The sequence below is a fragment of the Hippopotamus amphibius genome, chromosome 10 (genome assembly GCF_030028045.1).
Source record: "Hippopotamus amphibius kiboko isolate mHipAmp2 chromosome 10, mHipAmp2.hap2, whole genome shotgun sequence".
Taxonomy (NCBI): Eukaryota; Metazoa; Chordata; class Mammalia; order Artiodactyla; family Hippopotamidae; genus Hippopotamus; species Hippopotamus amphibius.
The window spans coordinates 106,939,384-106,966,544 of record NC_080195.1 but is presented as its reverse complement, the minus strand read 5'-3'; the positions used below and the strand labels follow the sequence as shown (position 1 = coordinate 106,966,544).

At 46.2% G+C, this 27,161-nt stretch overlaps 2 protein-coding genes across 8 annotated transcripts; both read right to left on the bottom strand.

Moving 5' to 3' along the window:
* Window positions 1-1,603: 1,603 nt before the first annotated feature.
* SMIM11 (small integral membrane protein 11) lies at window positions 1,604-12,877 on the bottom strand. Of its 7 annotated transcripts, none has more exons than XM_057697795.1 (5): window positions 12,814-12,866; window positions 9,826-9,907; window positions 9,166-9,260; window positions 3,817-3,994; window positions 1,604-1,757 (listed from the first exon to the last, which is right to left on the bottom strand). In XM_057697795.1, the coding sequence occupies exons 3-4, from the start codon at window positions 9,175-9,177 to the stop codon at window positions 3,830-3,832; spliced, it is 177 nt and encodes a 58-aa protein (XP_057553778.1). In that variant the 5' UTR covers window positions 9,178-9,260; window positions 9,826-9,907; window positions 12,814-12,866; the 3' UTR covers window positions 1,604-1,757; window positions 3,817-3,829. The 7 variants fall into 7 exon arrangements, with proteins under 7 accessions (XP_057553778.1, XP_057553781.1, XP_057553780.1 ...); XM_057697798.1 differs by having other exon boundaries at window positions 9,166-9,255; window positions 12,814-12,861; XM_057697797.1 differs by lacking the exon at window positions 12,814-12,866 and adding an exon at window positions 12,569-12,806.
* A 5,093-nt stretch (window positions 12,878-17,970) lies between these two features.
* KCNE2 (potassium voltage-gated channel subfamily E regulatory subunit 2) lies at window positions 17,971-18,639 on the bottom strand. Its single transcript, XM_057697792.1, has one exon. The coding sequence runs from the start codon at window positions 18,631-18,633 to the stop codon at window positions 18,262-18,264; it is 372 nt and encodes a 123-aa protein (XP_057553775.1). The 5' UTR covers window positions 18,634-18,639; the 3' UTR covers window positions 17,971-18,261.
* Between the last annotated feature and the right edge of the window lie 8,522 nt (window positions 18,640-27,161).

The window sequence follows — 27,161 nt, the reverse complement described above, 5'->3', positions numbered from 1 at the left end:
GTTAACTTAAACCCCAGAACACTGTTTACAGAAAACCTGTGGGCGTGGTTAATGGTTTATTCTTCTCCTTAGATGATCCACTACCAAATTTTCCAAGAAGATGGCCAGATGGTCCACCAATTCCAAAACTGAATTTTAAATCCCAAGGCCTGGTAAAAAACCTATGTTTAAAGTAAACCCAAACATCTACTAGGCAGCATAGATTCTCCATGATGAGCCAAGACCACCCCTCATCCCCTGCCCTTGGATTTCTGAGGCCCGTGGGTGGAAGTACAAGTGAGGAAAGGATGCCCAGAAGTAGTGGGTGTGGTGCCAGGTGTGCTGGGAAACCAGGATCCCCTCCTTCTGCAGAGAGGCGAGGAAGCAGAGGCTGAGGCCCTACAGCAGGAGCCTAGAGCAGGGTGGGTGGGTCACCTGCCAGGCTGCAGAGGCTGCCCCAACAAAGGCAGGAGGGAAGGCCATGGCCCAGGGTCAGTTCTGGACCCTCCCTGAGCAAGTCAGGGACGCGGGGGTGCCAGGCAGCAGAGACCCCAGGGCATCACACCTCTGTTCTGGTCATCTGTTCACGACATGAGACCCAGGCCACAGCGAGGCTCCTGGCAAAGGCCAGAGCGGCATCCTGCAGGGAGTGGGGTGCGGGCATGAGCGAAAGTCCTCTTCTGACTATTTTGAGATCTGTAGCTTGTAGAGTCAAAGTCTCCTGTACTTACAACTGTGATTCTATGTAAATTCTGTTTTCTAAATTGTGATTAGGAGCATCCAGCAATCACAGTAAAAGTTAAGAAAAATGTAACTCTATTCCTCATGCTTAAAATTCCAAGTGCCGCCAATCTGGGCCAGGGTGGCGTGCTGGGGCAGGGGGTGGTGAGAGGACATCTAATACGCACTTGTGCCAATTTTCCACGTGGCCTCTGGCAATGAGACCAAACATTCCACCGTATTTATGGCTGGAAAAAACAAGGCCCTTTTTAACAGAGACCTCAATCTGTCAGGGACTGAGTCAAAATACTCCTCAACCCCACTTCCCTCAAATCTGAACATCCCACCCTTCATCTCACATCAGCAAATCCCAACAACCAAACCGGTGGGGAGAGAACAAAGCATATCTGGGCTCTTCTTTCTTCTTCACAACAGGACTCAACAGAGTGAGTTCCTCCTAGACTTGGTACTCATCATGGCAGGTGGGTCTCATCCTATACATCTCCCTGCAAGGACCTCGCAGGTCAGCAGAGGCGCCAATCCTCCTGGAGGAGCGAACAGCCTCCCTCCACCCCGACAATGAAAACACAAGAAAGAGCTGCAGTGCTTATAGGAGAGAAAGAGGAGAAAAGGAGTGTAGGCACTCGGGCAGCAGGTTAGAGGGATGGAGGGGTGGGTGAGGGAGAGTAGGCCGATGCCACATCTACGGCCCAGGCCGCTGGGAGGTGCATCTATGATCTGGTACCCACAGCTAGTTAATGCTGGAAACGCAAAACTCCCTCCTCACTACATAGAGGGGGGTGTGTGTGGTGTGGTGGGAGGGGGAGAAGGGAAGGAGAGACGCACACACTTACTCTGGCTTATTCCAAAGACCAGAGACACCCTTTTTTTAACAAAGGTTTTTTATTTTAGTAAACAAAATACTGGTTCTTTAAAAGCATATAAAAATTCACATCATTTTAAGTTAGGCTGGGAGTTTATCTTCTGACATATCATTCAATAATTAAGTCTTTCTTCTCAGCTGGAGTCCACTCAAGCTGACATTTAAATTACAAAATCTAGAAAGGAAGACCAAAGGGAGAAGTATGAAATGTCTGACAAAATAACAGTGAATGTTTTACTTAGCATTAACCTTTACGTTCAGTCATTTAGACTTACACAGAAACTACTGACGCTTATCTATTAACGACTGTATTTTTAGCATCACAATTTCCTTTCATCTAAAAATCCCTTTTGTTTAGAACAAGGCTCCAGGCCAAGCTTTGATAAGCTGCCAGCCGTGGAGGGCAAACGCATTCCCCCAGGTCAGTTCCAGGCTCAGCTGGGCAAGCCACCCTTCCCAAGCCACCCATCGCTACGGACGGGCCCCTCTGGAGGTTTGTGGGAGGAAAGAAGCGTTTATGATCTCACACCTAATCTCTTCTTCCTCTGCAAGGTTAACATACAAAATGATGACTCCGTGTGGATTAGAAATCCAATCCAAGTTTCCATGGAAACCGCCATCCCTCTTTCCCACTCTAGTGCCTACTCCTGAATTTCAGTCAGTAAAACATCTTTTTTTTTTTAAATGATAAGGCTTCATAACAACAATTTCTTTTGCCTGGCAATGCGTACAGCTAGCTCACTGAGGACCAGTGAGAGGACAGGCCCCTCCCCGGGGGCGAGGAGTGGGAGCTGAGTGCTTCCCGCAGCTCCCTCCCTGCGTTCAGGAGGCAGTGCGGCAGGGGGTGAGCCCCTATGAACGTTCAGCCCGGCTTCAGTTCTGGTTCTGCTCTTTGCAAGGTACAGTGTGGGTCATCTTTTAATCTGAATGGACCACAAAGGGCTGGCAGGAGGGGTCAATAACATTGCTGCATGTGATGCTTAGCAAAATGCTAGCACAGAACAATCATTCGATATGTATTACAATTACTACTAACAAGTATGATCTTCAGCCTCAACAGGTCTACAAGTACGGTAAGGGACTTCACCTCTGGAGAAGCCTACCTCAGGGTGGACAGTGGTTTTGGAGGGCACCAACCCAGTGCTTCCTACGGTGACCTGCTGCTGAGAAGACAGAATAAGAATCACCTGTTCTTTTCAAAAGAAGAGATGCCCAGACCCAAGCACAGGCATGAGGGAATCTCTGTGAGGCTGGAGCCTGGGAACCTGCATTTTAAGCAGCACCCCAGCCAAATCCTCACCAGTCGCCCAGTTTGGAAACCACTGATCTAGAGTTCCTGGCCACCATATTTGAATCCTCTCATTTTTAGAGAGAAGCATAGAACTCAACCTGAGACGTGATGAAACTGGATGAGCACACCAGAATTTAGGAAGCGGCTAATTGTCCTAAGTTCAATCTGTAAGGGGTTTTAACAACTTCGTGCTGCCTTAACTCAACAAACACATCCTGGGCACCCCCTGTGCCCTGGGACAGGCACGGGGCTAGGACAACGAGGAAGACTTTGTGCCTGGTGAGGTGGCCATCAGGAGGGCTCTCTAGGCCAGGGGACCGATAGGCAAAGGCCGAGGGGCACAGAAGCCTATCGTGGTCAGGGAATGGCCTGCAGGAGCGTAGGGAGTGGCAGCAGAGGGGGCAAACCTGACCTGGGTGAGGACACACTGGGAAGGGATTTATACGCTGTAACTAGCAGGCAGTATGCTCACTTTATACTGAGGTTAGCAGGGTTTCCTAATCTTAGGTACAGGCAGGGGTCTTAAATGAGTTGTGACCCCACTTCTTCCCCATCCCTGTCTGCGATTTTATGTACAATTTAGGTGTTTCTAGTATGTGAGCCTCTCCAGGGCAAAGGTCCACAACTTTCATGAAACTCTCAAGAGTCCTGACCCAAATCCTCTTAAGCACCACCGCTCCCAACGAGGGAGAAGCACTGCAGGCTCCGAGCAGAGGCGTGGACCAACCACACGGGCCCCATGGTTCCCGAGCAGACAGGGCTCAAGAGTCAGGACCTGCACACTGCACCTTACACAGAGCTGTTCCACCTCCCACCACAGGTGGGGCCCCACGCCCTCCCACAGCCTTCAGACCCGAGGGAGCAGGAATTCTCTGAACTATCACATCCAGTGACAGGCCCGCCCCAACCCACTGTGTAGGTCGCATTGGCAAAGCCCCAGTACCTTTGGTTTCCCTTTAGTTATCCTTCTTCTCTGACTGCTTCTTCTTTTCAGCTTCCAGTTTTTGCTGTTTTGCTTCCAATCTTTTCCTTTGGTATACTTTGGCTCCGGCAAATGCCAAGCAGAGAATTAAGGTTTTCGCTGCCAAGATATACAGCAGCAGGGGCACGTGTTCAAGAACCTTAAAGAAGAAAGAAACTATTCTAGATGTTCTATAATTGATAAGGAATGTTTTTTTCATGTTCCTTCATTCAACACACATTTCCTGTGCACCTATCATGCACCGGGCACTACACGAGATGCTAGAGCTTTACTGGAGTAGGACAGACAAGGTCCTTGGCCCCATGTCACCGACCGTCTAGTTTTAGGTGCCCTTCATCACTCCCTTGCTGCTGGCTTCAGAGAGAGGACCACCAGTGGACTACCGACGTCGTAACTCTGCCCCCTCACAACCTGCCCGTGCACTCTGCCCATCCCCCGGGCCCCCGCGCCTGGGGCAGCGGCCCAGTTCAGTGCAAGGAGCTGGAGCCAGGGGACCGCTCACAGCTCCGCTCTGCCACTGACTGACCCACGGACAGACTGTGAGACCTGGGTCAGTCACCTGACCTTCCTGAGCTTCTGCCTCTTCACCTGCGTAGGGAGGCTGTACCTAATCTTCCTTCTGAACTCGCCACCCTTATAGGATGCCATGGGTTTCTCCTGGTTCCAGCTACTCATTAGTGCTGGTAATAGAAGGTAAAATAAATATTCAAATAAAATACAATAAAACAAAACATTAAAACTTGGCTACTTACATTTATTATTCCTATAATTTCCTGTTGGAGGGAAGTTTTAACCCATTGGCTAGAATGAAGCCTGGGGAATAACGAGGGACTGTTATTCTTATTTATGAAATTCTATACACCACAAGTATCTCAAGGCAAATACTATACTAGTTTTGTAAACATGATTAGTATGACCTGAATGATAATTATAAGCTTCTTGTGTGATTAAAAATTCCTTCCAAATCAAGTGAAAAGGTATGCTGTCACTGAGAGATCATTATTCTAGAGGACTAGGTAGGATTCAGTCCAATGAAATCATTAGATTAAATGCCAAACATCACTTATTATATGTAGCACTGGTATAATGAGACTCTTCAATGGAGAGTACATTTGTCCCACCCTCTAATGGTTTCACTAAAGCTGATCTGAACTAGTCAGTGAAAACCTTAGCTGAGAACAGTATGGTCACAGAGGTGAAGGGCTAGAAAGGATTTTATTTTATTTATTTTTTTAAGCTCTTTATTGGAATATAATTGCTTTACAGTCTTGTACCAGCTTTTGAGGTACACCAAAGTGAATCAGCTGTATTTATACATATATCCCCATATCCCCTCCCCGCCGCGTCTCCCTCCCGCTCTCCCTGTCCTGGCCCTCTAAGGCATCACCCATCATCAAGTTGATCTCCCTTTGTTATACAGCAACTTCCCACTAGCTATCTATTTCACAGTTCGTGGTATATATATGTCAGTGCTACTCTCTCACTTTGTCCCAGCTTCCCCTCCGCCCCCCTCCCCCAACCCCGTGTCCTCCAGTCCATTCTCTGCATCTGCATCTGCCTCTTTATTCTTGCCCTGTCACTGGGTTCATCAGTACCATTTTTTTAGATTCCATATGAGCTAGCATACGGTATTTGTTTTTCTCTTAGCAAGGATTTTAAAGATTGGTCTACACCTTGTTGTACAAACGAGGAAAGTAAAGCTCATGGCGGTTGAGGGGCCCATCTGTGTCACACGGCTAATTCACCAGGAGGCCAGAGTTGGAACACAGCATTCCAACCCCTATGCCAGCCGTCCTTCTGCTGATTCCTGATTTCAATGAAGTGGAATTAATGAAATAAACAAATTATGTCCCAAGAACACTCAGTAACTAAAGAATAGTCTTCAACCACAAAATCATTTTAACAGTAAAGAATAAGCACAACATATTCACTTCAGAAAGACCACTCTGGCAACAGTATAAAAGTATAAAAGACTAGAAAAGTTACAAAAGTGAAACCTTTTATCCTGACAAATGTGAGCAGCTTAGAACACTGATTTGGTGACCAGGTCCTTCCTGCCTCAGACCTATACCTAATCTCCCCAACCTCCCCCCAGTAACCCTCTAATTCATCTCCTTCCTTGAAGGTTCATATTTTAGAGATGACCCTTGGCTCTATATTTATAAGCCAGCTAAGAAAGAAAAGATTGCTAAATTTTACCTCCTTAGAGGCAAAAATCACTGGTTTAGAGATATAAACTTCACGTCCACTAGGACTTTCCAGGCTAACCGAGCCTGGCTTACACTGGCAAAAGTTACTTTCTTCCAATTCTCTCAGTCTCTACAGATGAGCCTCCGGAGTCCTGTTATAACTGAGCCCCCATCACAGCCCATGGTTCCTGTGATCTAAACCCAAAACTTAGCTGTAGCAGTTACAGGAATGTACGTGACAACCGGAAGTTAGAAACCCATTGAAATGGAAACACATCAACAAACGGACCCAGGTAAGTGGTTTTGGTATTTACTTTCTTTCTAAAGGTTGTGGAGAAACGGTGGCAAGAGGCAGAAGTTTCGGGACTGAGGGGGGCAGAGCAGTGGCAGTGGAGGTCAAGGACACTTTAAGGGCCCTTGCAGGGCCCCTGTTTCCACAACTCTCCTGGGAAGTTCTGCTAAATCTTCAGTTGTGTTAAATCTCGTCCTGTGATTTCCTTCTAACAAACCCCTCATTTTTTTTTCATTTTTAAATTAATTTATCTTAAACTATTTTATTTATTTTTAAAAAATTTTTTATTGGAGTATAATTCTTTATGTTGTGTTAGTTTCTGTTGTACAGTAAAGTGAATCAGCTATACAATATACATATATCCCCTCTTTTCTTTTTTCTTAAGCTCTTTATTGGAATATAATTGCTTTACACTGTTGTGCCAGTTTTTTCTGTACAACAAAGTGAATCAGCTGTATTTATATTTACATCTCCATATCCCTTCCCTCCTGCGACTCCTTCCCACCTTCCCTATCCCAGCCCTCTAAGTCATCACCCATCATCGAGTTGATCTCCCTGTGTTATGCAGCAGCTTCCCACTAGCTATCTATTTTACATTTGGTATCGTATATGTGTCAATGCTACTCTCTCACTTAGTCCCGGCCTGCCCTTCACCACCGCCCCACCACTACCCTCCCCCAGCCCCCAAGTCCGTTCTCTACATCTGCATCTTTATTCTTGCCCTGTCACTGGGTTCATCTGTACCTTTTGTTTTCTGACATTCCATATATATGAGTTAGAATATGTAAACCCCTCATATTAACTCCCCAAACCTGCAAATCTGCAAGAAGATAAATGAATAAAATATAGTTGGGTGGACTAGATCTATATCAATTTTTTAAACAAACCCCCAATACCTGTGTAATGAGAATACACTCTGTCGCTCAGGTACTAGTGCACAGGTAGTGCTGACGGTCGCTGGTGGCCACAGGCTGACTGAGCCAGGAAGGGAAGCACAGGATGCCCGGGGGCCTCCGTAATCCTTCGACCTCCTGGGGGAGGGGGGTGCACTGCAGTCAGGGCAGAAGGAGAGGCCATTCCTTTCTGACACTACATGGAAGGGCCCCCCCTTTAAACACGAAGCTGCTCCCTGGTAGCCCTGGAGCTGCATGTCTGCCTGAAGGTTGAGAAGGTACAGGCGGTTTTGTTCCTGACACAGGAAAGGGCTCCTTTTGTGACAAGCAGGGGTGGCCCGGGTGGTCAAGTGGGTTGATGTCACTCCACAATTAAAAAGAAAACTTCCTCTGTAATGCCTCACCGGTATACACCAGCATCGCCTGGGAATTCGTTAACCCCAGGCCTGTGCAATCAGCCACTCTGGGGGTGGTGCCACAATCCCTATTTTCACGAGTCCTCAAGGTGGTTCTGATACACGCTGGGGCCTCGGAGCGCCAAGCTCACGCTCTGACCCTCGCTGACGGGGCCTCTGTAACCAGCCACTGCCTGTCATCGCTACTCACATCAGGCTCTGCGGAGGCTAAGAATCCTTCCCTACATCTCCCCCCACACTGCTCTCCGCCTCCCCCACCCCACATCCTCTCACGGCCTCCTCTTTCCTTCCCAGCTTTCCACTGGCAGCTCTGGAACCCCAACACATATGAAACAATCGCTCCCACATCCCCAAGCCCTACGCAGAGTCCTCCCTCTGCCTCCTGAACCTCAACCAGGCCCTTCCTGGAGAACAGCCCCCAGAGCCCTCCTGCAGGGCGCCCCCCAAGCCCCACGGGGCTGGGGAAGGAGTGGGGCTGTACTCTCCTGCCTCCCTAATCCTGCTTCCAGACCTTTCCACTTCTTGCGATGAAAGCCAGTGACTGTTCTGAATAAGGACATGCTTATGATAGTTGAAAAAAGACACACAATGAACTCCTAAGTGTGAAAATACACACATTACACATATATGTGGAAAAAACAGGGGAAGAAAATCCACGCAAATTGTTAATAGTAGCCTTCGCTAGATAGTGAGATTATGCATGATTTTGATTTGATTTGATACTTTTCAAGGCATCTATTTTTTGTGACTCCTCTCTTAGCCCACCCACCTCCACCCCACCCTACTCCATCTCCTCCAGGGAGGTAACGTGACAATCCCTTCCCTCTGTAAGACCTGCTGACTGTGGCCCACAGCCCTCTGAAAGCGTGTGGCTGACAGGAAACTCTTTGGTTGCCCTTGAACTTCTGCTCCCACCAGCTGCATCTAAGGATTTACAGGGGTCAACTGTGTTTATTCTACAGTCAGTATATTTAAGTAGCACTTGATGTTACGATAGATAACTTATTTAAACACGACACTCATGAAACACGACTATAGAAACGGAAGCCTGTTTCCATGAAAACTAAGGTGAATGCTTTGAAAGACTCAATTTGAATTAGAAAAAAAAATAATACTGTTGGCAACACAAATGTGAAAGATCAAGGAAGAAGAGCATAAAAATCGGGAAAGATTTTGTATGCAAGTTGCGTCATAAGATCTTATTCATCCACTTTAAAGAAACCAAAATGTGAAATTACAGGTGAAACTTCAAAGGCGTGGTTTTTGCGAGAAAAGCGATGCGGATCTGAGGGCAGTCGGTGTCCTCTCAAAGAAAAGGCCTAGCCTTCCTCCAAAAGTCTAGCGGATAAATGTACACATATGTTTTCATTTAAAATAAAATATTAAACATTATTATGATTCCTGCTTTAATCTACTTTTTTCCTTCTTAATCAACCCATCTCTACAGAACTATTATTCTGAATGTTTACAATCAGGAGAAAGAAAAACCTCAAGCTGTAAATGTTTAATAGTATTCTTACCTTCCAGTTCATGTTGGACCAACAGGGAGTTCACTCCTGGTCAGCGCGGGCCACTCAGATGAGGAGAGGGAGCTGGAGGGGCAGGTCTCACTGTTCTGGCGATGAAGAGAAAAAACAGGTCAGTTTGGGTTTTCTAGAGCAGAACACCTTAGGAAGACAGAGGGCCCGTGAGCAAAGACAGCCAGCTCTGCGGAGAGGAGAGTTAAGCGTCTCCGACAAGGTGACCAACAGCCTGGTGGAGAGCAGAAGGCCTGGGTGAGGGCTGAGCATAGCCAAGCAGGGGGGCGGCGCTGCTCCTACGGGGACGTGTGCTCCCACTCCATTCATCTGTGGACCAAAGAGCCCAGGTCCAGGACCTGTTCCTCCCCCGACCTCCTGCCCTGAACAAGAGCTGGTCTGTGGATGGGTGTCATTTTATTTCTCAGGTCCTCTGAGTGTTAATTAAGATAACTTTGGTTTTTTAAAATATCTAGAGGGAAGGGAGTAAGTGATAGGGGAAAAAAATCTCCTAAGAAAGCCATTCAAATCTAGAATTCCCTCTAAAACATGAGGAAGACCTAGGGGAAGATGAGGGAGGAAGCGACAAGGCAGGGACACAGCTGGAGCACAGGATTTGCCTGGAGGCCTCCTACGTCACTATTTTTAGAAGATGACACATACCCCAAGAGTCAGACAACTTGAGCTCTGGATGAAGAACCTACACACTCTGGTAAGTGACTTCCCTCTGGGGCCTCCGTCCCATCTGTAAATGAAGATGGGGGTGTCAACTAGAGGGGTTCTGGGGCCCCTATTTTTTCTGCAATTCGGTGACCTTCAGCATGATAGTCACAGCTTTACTTTACTGTGCCCAGCTGGGCTAAAGTGCATTGCGTGCATTAACTCAGCTAGGCTTCACACCAGCCCCATGAGGTGCAGTTTACCGTCTACACTGGAGACGAGGAAACAAAAGTTTACGTGACACGTCCAGAGTCATGGTGGGGACTGGGAATTCGAACTCATCCAGTCCGGCTCCAGAGTCTTATCCTAATGCAGAGACCTCAGCATTATGAAAATCATAGGGATGCTTCTCTTTAAAGGTACTTGCAATGAGAATTAAGAAAAGCAGCAGAAAATTTCACAGGCCTCTAGAATGGGGATAATCAGGGAAGATTTTTTTTTTTTTAAACTTTCACCTACTAAAGCATCTAAATAGAAAAAGTTCAGACCTCATTTATTCAAGGTCATAGTATCTTGAAAACAAGCTGGCAGTTGGCACGAGAGAGCCAAGTTTTCCCCATGACTTTTTCAAAGTCAGATAAGCTAATGACAGGAATTTACACCACAAACCTGTTTAAATGCGATGACCGTGACTGCAGGTGCCTGTTACCTTCACGTATAAATGGCCTATTTGTCTTTAAGGGGCAGCAGATTCTGACCTGCACTGGAGAAATATGTTCCTAACAGGTTATAAACTGCTGCTGGAATCTTCACTTGGAATACCCTTGAGTCATCTCAGGAATTAGCCATGTTGTAAATTAAAATGTTGAAGGTTGTGCAAATTTTATTTTTACAACTCCTGCTTTTGTTGAGTTGTCTACAAATGTAAGTAGGCAAGTCTGGCTGTTCCCCATACATTTTCTGAGACCAAATTACATACTTAGGGAAGTGAAGCAGGTAAGACATTAATTCCCAAGGTTAAGGACCATAAATAGGTCCAAAAAGCTTACAAGGGGGAAATAAAAAGAAAGCCCGGTGGTCTGCCCCTCCTGGCAAACACGTACTACTACGTTTACTAGTGGTGTGACCTTGGATGAATCACTGGGCCTCTCTAAGCCTCAGCTCCCTTGTCTGTAGAATTCTCCTTCAAAGACTGGATTATAAACACTAAGCACCATGTTCAGCACATGAAAAGCACTAACCAAATATCAACCATAACTCTTATGATAAATATCTCTTTCCACTAATGGACATATCAAGCTGCAGAACATAAGCAAGTGGCATCCAGGGCAAAATGGGACAGCAGGGTATGGTGTAAAGAACCGCCACTGGATGACCAGGAGAACTGGAGATCTGGACTCTACTCTTGGTGGCACCAACGGCAGGGCACGTGACCTGGGGCAAGCCATTAGCGTCTCTAAATCAAAGTGTTACCATTAAAAAAATCAGAATCCAAAGAACAGAGCTGCAACTCTAAAATTCCTAAATCACCATTCTCTTTGATATCACAAAATCTGACTGTAAAAATATACTGGCAGCTGCCTCAATGTCATACCTAGAGTGATAAAATTCAATCCCTTATGAGAAAAAAATATCAAATTCTCACTTTAAATATATGCAGTTTATTGTGTCAATTATATCTCAATAAAAGTCCTTAAAAAATTCAATCTCTTTAGGAAAGAAACGTATTTAAAGTCCTTCTGCAAAGCAGTGGAAGGAGTGCACTGAGGGTGGGAGACAGCAGAGCATATTAATCAAACTCATCCCCACCCACTGCCTCCAAATAACTTTCCCCTCATCTCCCTTAAATTACAGACTCCAACTAAGCCATTTTTGTAGCGCCCTGCAGGACTTCAGCAAATGAGAACCACCGAGAAAGCTAAAAATAATCAGCAGGCTATTTGCTCTGCTGTCATAAGTACACCTGATGCAATATTAGAACCAGGAGGCAGCTGATATCTGAGGGCTGAACTGCGAAAGCCAACAAGACGGGGACAATGTCGAGAGGCATAAAATCTACGAAGTGCAGGAAGTTTTAAACTTCTCCTGGAACTATCCACAGTCTTAGCTTAAAACGAAAAAATAACAATGGCATAGAAACAGTTCTATTTCCTTTACTGCAAAAATATCCTGATTTTTCCTTTGCCAGATTTCTCCTAAAAAATAGAAATGCTATTGGCTTACTTTGATTAGGCCAATTATAGCAATATGGACAATGTACAGTCCACAATTTGCCTCTTGGCACACCTAACAAACCCAAGGGTCCGTCTATCTCTTGGTGTCTCATGCCAACCGCTAATTAGGCTGTGTCCTTAGTTTGAACTTTCCGAGGCTGTTCTCATCCCATTCTCTACTCTTCTTACCCTAACCCTTCACCCAATCATCTGAAGCAGCGGTAGGTGCGGGGAGGAGGGGGTTGCAGATGAACCTTGGTATCACTTGGTCGACCTCTGAGCCCCTCGCCCGGGGTCGGCCGGGGTCCCCGGGGCGAGGGGCTGAGCCTCAGCTCCTCCGTAGCCGGAGGGCCGGGCCAGGGTCCTCTACAGCCGCGACCCTTGGGAGCAACGCCCGCCCGGCTCAAAGCCGAGGATGAGGGCCAACGGCGACCACTGCTTCCCCGACCATTCTACAAAACATTCCAGGGCATTCGCTCGCCCCCAAATCTCTCTGGTGGGAACCAACTCTGGATCCCCCTCGGCCTGCGTACCAGCCTCAACAGGCCGCCACCGGAGCCGCAACCGCGGGTGTCGCGGCGCCTGGACAAGCTAGCCAGGCAGGATGCTCCGCGGGTGGGGCCCGTGACGGCTGTCAATCCCGCGGTCCCCGGGGGCCCGCTGGAGAGCGTCTTGGAGAGAAAGCGCGAACGCGGGGCTGGCCGCCGGACTCCTCAGCGCCCCAAAAAGCTGCAGGCTTCGGGTCAGGATCCCGCCGACACGCTCGCCGACCACTTACAGCTCCAGGCCGCGGAGGATCCAGCTCCCGGCCGGCACGCAAGCCACGACTCCCACAATTCCACGGGGAAACTACATGTCCCGAAATGCACCGCTCCGCGCGCCGGCGCAGTGGGCTCCGACCTCTTCGGCGGGCGCGCCGCTCGTTGCGCACGCGCTCTGGGTCCGGGGAAAGATTTCGTGGGGTCGCAACATGGGTTGCTGGACAGAGTTGGCCCGGCCAGGGGCGAGCCTCCGGGGCGTGGCCTGGACACTTTCGTCCAGGTCCGGATCATGTTCTCTGTTTTGCACTTACGTGAGCTGGAGGTTGGCGGCCGGAGGGCGGGCGTCTCGCGGCCCCTCTCCCTCAGCTGTCTCACATCCCTGGATGCTCCTCGCTGTGTGCGACTGAGGGCACGTGGGTCCCCAGAAGTTTCCAAATTTAGCGTTCGTCTTCTCTGTCAAAAATGCATGCGTTTTCCTTTGGGATAGCGACAGGGTGCCAGATTCCTTCATTCAACAAGCGCTTAGAAAAAAATAAAATAAAATCAACCAAAAAAAAGTCTAATTAGACCATCTGTTTTTAAATGGTTAGATTGGATTTTTTTAAACTAATTTATTTATTTTATTGGCTGTGTTGGGTGTTTTTTGCTGTGCGCGGGCTTTCTTTTTAGTTGCGGTGAGTGGGGGCTACTCCTCGTTGTGGTGCGCAGGCTCCTCATTGCAGTGGCTTCTCTTGCTGTGGAGCATGGGCTCTAGGTGCGTGGGCTTCAGTAGTTGCAGCACATGGGCTCAATAGTTATGGCTCACGGGCTCTAAAGCGCAGGCTCAATAGTTGTGACGCATGGGCTTAGCTGCTCTGAGGCATGTGGCATCTTCCTGGAGCAGGGATCGAACCTGTGTCCCCTGCATTGGCAGGCGGATTCTCAACCACTGCACCACCTAGGAAGCCCTGTTAGATTGGATTTTGAAACCAATTTTGTGAACTGATGCACACTATACACCTCCCATGAATTTTATATTATTCTTCCCCTACCTCTCTCTCCCTAAAGAAGGGTATTATTTTTTCCCCCAGATACTAATTTATGGCTCTGATTATTGTAAGAACTAACTTATATGACCCTACTAGTCTGCCCCAATACAAATAACTGTTTAAGCCTTATTTCAAAAAACAAAATTAATAAAAAGTTCAGATATTGCAAAAACAAAACAAAACAAAACAATAAAACAAGCGCTTAGTAAATGAGAGAGCAGAGTTGAGTCCGCTCAGTCCCTGCTGCATGGGAGGGGGCAAACTGGACCCCCAAATTTTAACGAGAGGGAAGTTCACAGACTTCTTACTACGTGAGAAGTAGTGAGCCTGGCTCACCCTTTTTTGGTTGAGGAAACAGGCAAGAGGAGATGATGTGGCCGGCGCAAGACAACGTGTGAATCCGAGTGGCAAAATCGAGATTTGTACCCAGGCAGTCCTAACTCTGAATCCCATTGGGACATCTTGATGGGACTTGAAGAATGAAATGTTAGGGAGTGCAGAGGAAAGGACAAACTGAGGGATTGGGGAGATGGGGGTTAGTTCTGTCAACAAGCAAAGTTTTCCTGGAGAAAGTAACGAAAATAGCTTTGTTCTAAGCACTTTGCGGCTATTGTCTAACTGAAGTCTCCTAATAAGGCTGTAAAGGACATAAGGTGACGAACTATGTCACAGATGAGGAAATGGAGACACTGATTAAAGTAAATTGTCCTGGGTTTTAAAGCCAGCAAATGCCAGAGCTGGGACCTGACTCTAGGTAATCTGGATCCAGACTATCAGGGCAGCACTACCATAGGTTCCTTTTCAAATCGCTTCTTATCTGTGCTGTAAGAAGTACCTGGAGCTCAGGTTGTTTGGAGCCAGTAGACCAAGCAGAAGGAACTCAAAAAACAAACGGGGCGGAAAAGAAAACCAGCAAGTTGTTTGAACTGGAATTTTTAGTTGCCAGGTTGAAAGTGGTAAGCCTGGGTTTGGTGGAAATTGATGCTGGAGTAACAGATTGGGGCAGGTGTCAGCAACCTTGTTCCCAAAATGCTCCTAAACATTGGGCATTTCTCCCTTTCCCCAAAAGTAAAGTTGGCTGATAACCATCTATATTGGCCCCATATACTTTGTGATGATAATAAAACATACTTAATTAGGAAAACCTAGGTTTTTCCCTCTTAATTTGTTTTCCTGTGTCAAAGATAAACCCACACACCAGTGTTAAGAATAGATTTTATTAAGTGCACACCAGAGTGTTGAGAATAGACTTTATTAAGTAACTGTTGCCACAGGGAAGAGAGTCCAGCGTGAACTGAACTCAGCTTTGATTTGTGCAGAGGTAACTGGGCATTTTAAAAGGAGAAGGAGAGACTGGGGCATCAGGCACTTGAGCAGAGTTAGGGAGGTGGAAATTTACAAAAAGTAGAGGGAATAGGTCAACCTGATCTGGGTTTGTTAACCGACTCTTTATCTGGAAGAGAAACAAAATTTGATCTTTATTACTGGAGGCAGTGGTGCAAGTTAGAGCAAGGTGTCCACCGGTTGAGGAGAGTTACCTCCTAGAATGTTGACATTTCAAAGAGACAAGACAGTTCTGGGTGGTAAAAGATTTACAGCTTAAAGGGGGAGACAAAAGATTCATAATTGTAAGATTTCTAAAGTAATTGCTCTAGGAGGGACTCAGGGGGGCTGATTTGCCTATCACCAGGTTTTGGCTGGAATGAACAGTAAATCGAGTTTTCTTAGGCAGACACTTTAAAGCAGGCTGGGGTCCTGGTAGTGTTTGTTCATATGTGGGGAGGTGGATGATACCGTTTGTGCCAAGAATCTGCAGTGATTATAGGGCAAGACTGAGGTCTAGTCAAGAAGAAGGCTCAGAGGAGCCTGACCAGAGTTTGGTCAAAGAAACAGTCTTTGTCAGCTGGTAGAAACCTAGGATTCCCGTCTGGATCCAGACCCGAGGCTAAGGTTTTGTAGCCTGAGTTGCTGCTCTGGGCACCCTGGTTAAAATGTTCTGTGTGGTACAGCATTTCTGGGTTTCTGATCTAAGGAGGGAAACCACTCTTGCCATATCTGCTCTTGGAATATGAATGGCTTTCTCTAACTGTGTATTTAACGTTTCTGTGAGCATAATTGGATCTTCGTTATTAGGAAACAAACCTCGTATATATCTCACTCTAAAGAGACAAGCCTTGGCATGCAGGTAAGATGTTGAAGAAAGGCTCCTGCTTTGAATTTTGTCTTAGTGCCCTGAGACTTGAGGCTCTGTTCAAAGTTGCTGTGCCTTGGCTGAGTAGCTGGGGAGCTGAAGGAAGAGAAGAGTGTAAGGGAGGCAGCATGAAGCTTCATGAAGCTATAGCCCGTAAGTCTGTCTTGTCATTGACTTTCTTCTCTCACCTACTTTCTAGACCAGGGGTCCCCAACTCCCAGGCCATGGATCGGTACTGGTCTGTGCCCTGTTAGGAACCAGGCCTCACAGCAGGAGGTGAGTGACCGGCGAGCAAGGGAAGCTTCATCTGTATTTACAGGCACTCCCCATCGCTGGCCTGAGCTCTGCCTCCTGTCAGCATTGTGGTGAGTTGGATAATTGTTTCATTATGTACTACAATGTAATAATAATAGAAATAAAGCACACAATAAATGTAATGTGCTTGGGCTTCCCTGGTGGCACAGTGGTTAAGAATCCGCCTGCCAATGCAGGGGACACGGGTTTGAGCCCTGGTCCAGGAAGATCCCACGTGACATGGAGCAACTAAGCCCGTGCGCCACAACTACTGAGCCCACATGCTGCAACTACTGAAGCCCATGCACCTAGAGCCCCTGGTCCACAACAGGAGAAGCCACCGCAATAAGAAAGCTGCACACTGAAATGGAGAGTAGCGCCCACTCTCCGTAACTACAGAAAGCCGGCACACAGCAACGAAGACCCAACACAGCCAATAAATAAATAAATAAAGTTTAAAAAAATGTAGTGTCCTTGAATCACCCCCAATCATCCCTGTCCCCACACCCCCACCCGCAGGTCCGTGGAAAAATTGTCTTCCACAGTCCCTGGTGCCAAAAAGGTTGGGGACTGCTGCTCTAGACCTTTGTCCTGGCTCTAGCTCTGCCCACCTTGTGTTGATCTCCATTATAACCTTGTCACATTATATTGTTTTATGATGCTCACGTGTCTGGCTCCCCCTCTACTGAATGAGTTCCCCCAGCTCGGGGAGTCACGTTCGTCTCTACGCTCCTGGGGTCTAGGCCAGTGACCCAAGTAGATTGATATTAAATGACACTTGATTGAATTAATGAATGAAGTCACCTATTCTGTGGACTGGAGATTCCCATCTGTAAATGAAATGGTCTGACAAGAATACGATGATCTGCAAGATGCCTTATGGCCCTGACATTCTGCGATATTGTGATCCGCCCCCTCAAGTTTCAAAATATTAAGCAGTTACTGTCTAGCTCTTAAACAGACAGCAGCAGTTCAGCCACTCTCCATACATAAGTGAAAATAAGTTTCTTGAAACATAAGTGAAACTAACTGTAAATAAAGAAAATAAATTGAGTGAAAAGAATGAGTTGTTTATCAAGCAATGTTTTAACATTTTATTATTTTTCTATAATAAGAACTTTCATTTAAAAAAATTTTTTGGCCGCACCACACAGCATGTGGGCTCTTAGTTCCCCAAATCCACACCCCCTGCATTGGAAGCACAATGTCTTAACCACTGGACCACCAGGGAAATCCCAACAAGCACTTTTAAAAGTTAGTTTTCTGTAAAATTTTAAATGTTAATTAAAAAATACGTTTCTGTTGCACCAGGTAGTTCCTAAAGATTCTGTTTCTCTGGTGTGGACTCTTTGCCCTTGTGAAATGTGTGTTCTGTCTTCAGGCTTCCAAATAAGCTCAATATCAGGGAAACAAGACACCTAAAGGAAACCCATGGTTCTGTTCATTCATCACTTCAGACTACATTCATGAATTAATAAATAAATGCTCCTACATCAATCCAGTGAGCAAGTGACAGATTTTTGAACCTCAGCTCCTAGGTGCTACACTTGGATTATTTATAAATGGAATTAGTCACACAAAATAATGTTTCACAAGGAAGAAGACTCGAAGATTTGTTAACCTCTCCTTTCTGTCCCCACTGCCACCGCCCAGGCATGTTTCTTCATATCTGGCTTTATTTTCAATATTGATGTTGATTAAAGTGACATTGACAATGCACCGAAAGGAAAAGAGGTCTTCAGCATAAATTATTGCTCCAATAAGCAAACATAAATCACTGAGCTTGAAATGTCCTTTGTCTTAGCTGACCAACCACGTGATCTCCAGGAAACTTCTCAACAGAGAGTGGGGAACTTGGTGTCTTCTAAGCATGGCAACTTGAACTGGCTCCACAGCACTGGCTTCTCTTCATGTTTGCATATCAGATGTTGGCTGTAGGCCTCTCTCTCTGATCAAGGGGACACTGTGAGCCCTGCTGCACCAGCATTCTCGTGGATGGTGGCCCTCGACTCTTCTGGATTCAAAATTCGACTCTTGTACTTCTCTTGCCAGTCCTCCACAATGTACTGATGGTACGGGTCGTTGGAGTGTTCTCGTCTCTTGGATTTCACCGTGCTCACCAGGATGGCTACAATGATGAAAGAGAACATTCCAATCATCACCATAAGGTACAAGATGACGTAGTAGAAGTTCTCAGCATCAACTTTGGCTTGCAGGGCCTCTTGCTCAACTGTCGTGTTCCTTCGCCAGTTGTCCATATAAGTAATAAAAATCTTTTTGAAGACATATTCCAGTGTCTGTGTCAGATTGGATAGAGTTGGCATATTTCCCTCCTGCTGCAATTTAAATAATAAAGTAAATGAACAAGGTTAAGAAAATGAATTCTTTCTGCATTTGGCTACCTAAAGGGATGGAGGGAGGGGCATGCAAGGGTGGGGGGTGGTGGAAACAATATTATTTCTTCTTTACCTGGCTGGTGATTGAGTGCCTATTTTGTTATTCTTTAAATTTTGAATGTGCATTTTTTTGCATGCATGGTATCTTACAATAAAAGTTTAACGAAGCACATAAAACTATATGTATTATGATGCCAATTTACATAGTAAACAAATATACAGGCAGATGAAAATGGAAAAAAGAATGGAAATAAATAGCTCGAAGTGTTAGTAGTGGGTGGTATACTCCCACATTTTTCTCTTATATTTTTCTTATGTTCAAAATTTTCGTCAATAATCTTGCCTTCGTTACTTTGTTTCTAAATAGATCAGTGACCTCACAACAGCTAGCACAATGCCTTGTTCATAACAGATCTTCAACAGACATCAGTTGAATGGAACAATGTATGTTCTGTGCTTGTAGAGAATTATGGGGCAGAAGATTGCATGGGGCATTGACAGACTTTGCAATCTGCTCCATCTCCTAAGTCTAGGCAGTGCTTTTTCCAAGTATTCCAAAGAGATGAGTATGTGCTTCCCTATTTGAAAGAAGTACATTAGGAAAGTGATACAAACCAACAACTTGAGAGACTGTTCATTTTCTCAACTCCTGCTCTCTTCTCCATCCTCGCCCTGACTGCCTGGCCACCAGCATCTCTAACCTGGCTGATACAGTGTAATGCAACACAACCCTCCCCCAAACCACCTCCCCAGGGTCACATCTGCCCCTCTCTGCCCTATCTGCCCAGTCAATGTGCTCTTTTTAAGAGGGAAATGGGAGCATATCGTTCCCTTGTTTTGAAAACACGCAATACCTTCCTGTTGTTCGCAAAATCAAGTCCTCACTCCTTAATGGGTTTACCTGGCCCAGCTGGCCCCTGACCACCTCCTCAGTTACTCTCCCCTCACGGCAACTGGTTTCCCTGGCCTGCCTTCCTCCATGTCAGTAAACCTTCTCCTGCTTCAGGACACTTGCACATTCTATTCCCTCAACCTGGCATACTTTTCCTTTTTTCTTCCCTCTGCTACCTCCTCACCCTTTGGGCCCCAGCTTAATTTTCACTTCTGAGAAAACGTCCCTGGCCCTGCTCTCAACCAGTCCCCCCAGCCCCACCATCACGCTTCTCCAATAGCGTCTCATTACTTTTCTTCAAGCACTTTTCCCGATATGTAGTCGTTAGGCGTATAGGTCGCTCTGTGTGTGTGATGACCGGCTCATGGTCTCCCCTTTCTCACTTGACCGTCATGCCTGCGAGGGCAGGGCTTGCATCGCCTCTGTCTGCTTTGGTCTTGGCACACGGCAGGGGTACAGGGGACATTTGATAAGTGAATGAGTGTGCCAGGCACATGCTGGCATCGGAAATGCAGTGGCGAGAAGTATTAGAATTCTGCCCGTGGAACCTCAGTGCAGTGGGAGAGACGCAAACAAACGACCGTGCGAGGTGCAGAGAGTTGTAACAGGTGTGAACAGAGTGGGTCGAAAAGAAACTCAACAAATAGGTAAGATTGCCCCAAGAGAACTCACCAAGCACATTTTCCAAGCAATGTGACAGAGATATGCTTTCACCCCCTTAAAATAACACAGTTTGCGTGGAAAAGTGTAGCTAAACTGGCTTTAATCCTGACTCAACACTTCACCGCTGGCTCCTTAACCCTTGAAGAGCCCAGGTCTACTCATTGTGGGGAGCTCATGCTTGTTTCATCCATCAAAAGACAACCACGCCCACTCCCCGAGCTCTGCAGGGCTGGCCTTACAAATGTGATGGACGGGGCAGAATCACGGCACCCGCCAGCGTTCTCACCCTCTGTTTCCGCTAACGCTTTTCCGTAGTTTCATCCAGTAAAGAAAACTGTGATTTTTCCAGCTCATATATCCCCCTGCTGCACCCTCTAGAGAGAATTCAGTTTCCTTCTGTGAAGCCAAATGGAAAAATGGGTAGAACATGGAGACAGCTAAATAAAGCATCAACAAACAAAACTAAACCAAAGTCTCTGAAGAGCTAAGTTTACTAAATAAAAGGCTGGTGGGTGACAAGGGAAGTTTGGTCTGGTGGGTGACACCGAACGACAGTGGGCTAGGAGGCAACTGAGAAGGGGAAAAAGGGGACCTTTTCTGGGCAGAGAACTGGATCCCCTTCGTGTTCTTTCTGCCCAAATGGGAAATATTCTAGTTATTTCTGCTCATTGGACAGCGGTTCTCTGAAGCAACTCTAGCATGCGCTGGCCACACGAGGCCCGCCTTGGATCTGGGTTCCCCCAGGGAGGTGGTGGTGTTGCAAGCTCCTAGGTGCTCTGAGCTCCTCTGCCCACCTGCCTCCCTTTGTGGGCTGTGCCACAGTGCTTGGGATTCCAGTGACTCCCCTGAGTGGAGGCAGTAAAGTCCCGGTGCTACATGGGAAGGACAGTAGGGTTGGTCACACTCACTGCCAACTTCGTTCTGTGAATGTTTTCATCAAAGCGACTCTCTTTACCTTTTCACCACCTGTGAAAACTCAGGGCCAGTGCCTGACTCGTAAGAAGTGCTCAGTTGTTGGTCCCCTGTTCCTTCAGGGCTCCGAGAGACCAGAGCGGACACAGGAGAGGCATGTTTTGATGCTTAGCAAGGTCATCCAGGATAGGGTGCCTCAAGGGAAGACCCAGTTTTCCATGCTGGAATGTGGATGGGTGCTTTAAGTATTGAGGGGGTGGGGCAGTGGTGTGGAGGGAGAGAGGAGAGAGCACTGATCTTTTACAGGAATTTCCTGGGTTGCCCTGCAGAGGGAAAAAGAAATACAGCTCCACAGGAGAAGGGAGCTGAGTATCTCCAGACTCTCATATTTTAAAAAGGTGGAAGATGTGGTACATATATACAATGGAATAGTAGCCATAAAAAGGAATAAAATTGGATCATTTGTAGAGACATGAATGGACGTAGAGACTGTCATACAGAGTGAAGTAAGTCAGAAAGAGGAAAACAAATAACGTATATTAACACATATTTGTGGAATCTAGAAAAACGGTATAGATGATCTTATTTGTAAAGCAGAAATAGAGACAAAGAAGTAGAGAACAAATGTATGGATACCAAGGCAGGGGCAGTGGAAGGAATTGGGAGATTGGGATTGACATATATACACTATTTATACTATGTATAAAATAGGCAACTAATGAGAACATAATGTATATATAGCACAGGGAACTCTAATACACGGTGGTGACCTAAATGGAAAGGAAATCCCCCCAAAAAAGGGGATATAGGTATATGTATACCTGATTCGTTTTGCTGTACAGTATAAAATAACACTACATTGTAAAGTAACTATATGCCAATAAAAATTAATTTTTTAAAAAAAGGTTGTTTGCTCTTATAGTTTCAGAAACCTAAGTCAGTGGTCACCCTGTCCATAAGCTTTTCCCTGACTTCCCAGGCTGGGCTGGAGATCCCTTTCCTGTGCTACTTCTGCAAACTGTCGTGTATGTTTCCTTGATTGTTTTCAGTTTCCCTTTTATTGTGTGCTATTCATGGGATGCCCAAAACCACTCTACAATGTAGATAATTACTTCCATTTTACAAATGAGGAAATTGATGTTTAGAGAGTAAGTCCTTTGATTCCAAATGACATGAGCGTTGAGCTGCTGGAGGGCAGGGATTGTTTTATTCACCTTTGAATCCCAGGACCTGCACTGGGGTTGGTGGACAGCAGACCTTTATTACAGGTTTTGTGAATGCACGAACACGCCTCTCCTGTGTTCTGCAGAACTCAAATGGGAACTGCAACAGTGATTTTTAACTTATTTGCGGGGAGGGGAGGAAAGGGTCCCTAGATTCCTTGAAAAACAAAATAAAACCAATTTGACTTTATTTTTCCCCAGAAAAGTGTACACATGCACACCCAAAGATCTACATTCACTTTCAGGGGACCCCTGGGGCCCCTAACGCCCAATCAAGAATCTCTGCCACAAAATATCTTTGAAATGAAGGACTTCAGTGCAGAGTTCCCTTGGAGCTGGATTTGTTTCCAAGCGTGGGCGAGGCAACCTTCACCGGCCTGTTAGAGCTGGTACTGCTGATTGTTTGTTCAGCTCTTCTAACATGGACAAAGGCCCCCTGCTAAGCAGATCAGGAGGTGCTTTTTGAAAAGACTTAATCACAGAGCTGAAAGGGCCTATGGGGATTAAATGCCTGAGAGCTGACCCCTGGCCAAGCTGAAAAAGTCGACTCCAAGGAGGAGTCACTCTCTGGACGCTGTTGCATGACACATGGCTGGGCAGCCTGTTGTCCACAGGCAAAAACCAAATTACAGTGTGTGAAAGCTATTTCATTGATGGACACTCTGCTAAAACAAACAGATTCACTTTTCTGATACCCAGAATAACTATTTAACTAATAGACGTTGACCACATTTGGTATAAATACTTATCGCTCCTCCAAGTAGAAAACCATAATAGGCATTCATCTTAGGAATGTGAAGGCAACTCTTATTTATGTTCTGTTGAACCATTTGAAGTTGCCATTTATAGAGGCTAAAAATGGTCAAATATTGGCAATGTCATATAGTTCAAACTAACACATGTGGGTCTACATTTTCAGGCTTTTTTAAATAGATGGTTCTTGCTCAGTTAAATAACAGGATGGGCCCCTGGAGATTCTTTGGGTTGGCCTGCTCCTTTGGCAGGTGGAGTAACTACAGCCCAGTGAGCTTAAATCCCCTGTCCAGGGTCACAGTGCCGAGTCTAGAAACCCAAGTCACTCAGGCTGGTGCCCAGCCCCTGCTCTATCCTCAGGAAGTCCAATAACTCCCTGTTTTGATCGCCTGCCACGGGTCAGCTCACTGGGCAAAAGAAATGAGACCAAGAGAAGGGTTGAGCCCACACACATCAGTTAATTGTGCCTTATCTTCAGGACACATAATGACCCCTAAGTCCAGCTGTGCCTGTCACAAACGTGCACAACTCGTGACAAGGACAATCTGACACTATGAGGAAAGTAACACGCACTGGATCCCCGAATCCAAAGTTCTCTTTTCTAGAAAGATTTTGGGTCACTAGCATCATCTGGGCCTACAAAAGGCAGCAGAGTCTTTCATTGTTATGACAGGAATAGAGAAAGACGATCATCTACATTGACCATGAAACTTCCATTAAAAAAAGAAATGTTCAAAATTTTCATCCAAAGGCAACTATTGAAGAAATGCATAAGGAAAACACTACAAAAAGAAGAAAAAGGAGGAGGAAAAGAAGGAGAAGAAGGAGAGGAAGAGGAGGAGGAGGAAGAAGGGGAGGAAGAGGAAGAAGAAGAATGGGAAGAAGGAGAAGGAGAAGAAGAAGAAAGAGGAAGGAGGACTGGGAGGAGGAGGAGAAGAAAGAGCGCGCAAAAGAGGAAGGAGGGAAGGAAGGAGGGAAGGAAGAAGGGAGGGAGGATGAGGGTGAGAGGGTGGGGGACGGGGAGGGGAAGGGAAGGGAAGGAAGGAAAGGCCAGGTCTTGTACCATGAAAATCATTCCTTTTATAATTATCTGGAAAAAAAAATAGCTTTGTTACTTAATTCCTCAAAAAATAAAGAATTTGCAATGGAAACTTGCCTGTGCTGTCGCAAGCAGTAGGGAGTTCCTCGCTGCAGAGTCAGGCTGTCCTGCACCTTCTTGCTGGTGCCAGGAGCTCGCAGGGAGCTGCATAAACCTGGCCTGTGGGCAGCTTCAGCCTGCAGCCAGCTGAGCCCTCGCTCACCGCAGTCCACAGTCCGAGGCTTTTATGAACCCAAACGTTTAATCTAATCTTATGTGGAAAGTTAAATACTGACCGGCAGTTGGGAATTAACCTTGGTGCCGGAGGGGGTATATGCCTGTGTGGAGTCTGGCATTGGGCACAAGTTCCCTCTTCAGGCCTGGTGATGCCAGCTGCAGGTGGGGCAGTGCTGGGGCACAGGGAGCTACCCTCCCTGGGACAAGTCTCAGTGGACAGCACCCTTCCCTGCAGACCTCGTGGGGTGGGAAAGCACCCCAGACAGCTGGCATGAACACGGCCATGAGTGGCTGGTGTGGGTTGAGAAGACCAGTATGATTCCAGGCGAGCGTCCCTATCCTGACCACGTCCTCATAAGCTAAATTTTGTTTAAATAGCCCTATTTCCAAATGACTTATAACAACTCTGTTGTCTGGTAAAATAGAAATTGGCCACAAAAAGGTGTTATATGGAGGAGAAGGGAACAAGTCTGCAAAGTATGCGAAGAGCTGACAAACTCTACTTATGAGAAGATCCTTTTCTATCATAGTGGGAGTCCTTGGAATTGGGCAGAGTGGGACTTCATAAAAGCTAACGCTTACTGGGTATTTACCATGTGCCAGGTTCTTCTGAAATGGTTTTATTATATCAGCATCACGTGATCATTGCCACAACCCAGTGTAGAAGGCACTGTGAACTTTATAGCTGAGAAATCCAGGCATAGCGAGGTCAGAATGACACAGAAGTAGAGCCGGGAGTTGAGTCCAGTCCCTGAATGACGGCTGCAGAAGTTACTTGCCACCAAAGTCACTTGAATGTCACAGGGCTGGCCAGTACTCTGTAATGTACCCGTGTAAAGGAAGGTTAAATTTGCTTCATTTTGAATTTTCTCATTAAATGGTGCTCTGAACACGATGGTTTGCAGTACACTGGGTGGCAAGAGGAAGTAGGCTGAGATTTAAAACTACCTACAGAGTACAGTAGTTAATGTATTTGGTGTGAGCTGAAGAAATATAAGGATTTCTAAAACTCTGCACCAGCTTCTCATGACACCATTTGTCTCAAACTGCCTTCACTGAACAAGACAAGGCAAACCCAACCCGAAAGGAAAGATCTGATGGTCCAATTGGACTGAGAGTGTCTCCATAGAAACAGAAGCAGGACATTCAAATGGCTCCCTGGGAAATTCCACCGGGGTGACTATGCCACCTGCTGGTGAAACAAGGAACAGAGGCCAATCTCACTCCCAAAGCAGTCCTGGCTGGTTAACCTCACATCTTGGGTTCTCCTAAGTGCAAAGGTAAGGAGAATCAAAAGAGCGTGCTAGTCTACACTCTGGTAATTAGGGTAGGACCAGAAGGTGATGTACCCTGGAGGCTAAGAGCTTGGCTTGGAAAGAGTTCCTACCTCATTGGGTTGTCATAAGAATTACATGAGATAAAGGACCTAAAGCACTCAGTACAGAATCTGGCACATAGTCAGGGAGTAAGTGCCCTACACATATTAGCTTTTGCTATTATTTTGAAGAGAAATAAACAAGAGGACGCAGCAGTGAGAAGCAGAGCTTGACCAGCCTTATTAAGGAAAAGGACATCCTAGCACCTGGTAAAGAGTAGCTCCTTAAGGGTTTATTTTTACATCGATTTCCCCCACAGCCTGATATACAATTTGCACGACTGGAATAAGGTGGGAACCTGATGAAATGGATGCAGAAGCAGAGTGTAAATGTGACGCACGTGTCTGTTACAGGCTGGAGAAGGAAGCGGAAGGCGGACAGAGCTGTCTCCTGTGTCCCCCAATGGGGATCAACCCTCTGCACTTCTGCAGAAGGTTCTCAATAGACTCACTCCGCGTTGTCCCCAGCAATCAGATGCTATCTGCCCCGAAAGCAAGGGATGTAAAAGCAAATGTTCTTTCAAAACTAGATTGCAGCCCACATTTTTACATTCAGCTTTACTTACCTCTGCCTACACGTGGCATGTTTTTAAAATCTAGTGAGTTGAGTCTGCTTTTGGATTTAAAATGGAATATTATTCAGTCTGACATCCAGCACTAACAACACCCAAAATTCCTTCGAGAGGGAAGAGTGTGGAAGACTTTGTTTAGAATCGGATCTGCCTTTCAAGCTACCCGCGCTGTTCTTTGGCAGTCGCTATGGATACAAAAGACACTGCTTAAGTAGAACAGAACTCTGGTGACAGATAATGAGGAAGGTGGAGGGTTGGTAACTGTCTTTGGAAAGTCTCAAATCAGTTAGTGCCTCTGCCTCAATCCTGCTAGGAGAGATGCCCTGCACAGACTCTGTCTATCGCGCTCCTGTGATGGAAGGTGATTCTACATCCCTGTCCTCTTCCCTCCTCCACACCCTCCCAGTACAGTTTCATCATAATTTAGGGTTAAATCCAACCTCAGAGTTTGCATTTCTATGATGATAGAAACAGTGTTCTTTGACAACCCACATAATGAGCTGTAATTACATCTTTCCTATACAAGTTTTTGGGAGTTTTTTTTGGTGGAGGGAGTTGATAATTTATCCTCTCCCCTCCCCTCCCCTTCTTTTCTTTTCTTCTCTTTTCTTTTCCTGGCTATCCTTGAACCTCTTCCTATACCCCTCAATGGCCCAACATCATCACTCAGCAGGGAATGAACTTACAACCACAGTGAGATGCCACCACACACCTTCTACAATGGCTACATTTTAAAAAGACTGACAATACC

Excerpts from the sequence above, each read along its gene's own strand:
- KCNE2 (XM_057697792.1), bottom strand. The coding sequence starts at position 18,633 with ATGCCAACTCTATCCAATCTGACACAGACACTGGAATATGTCTTCAAA.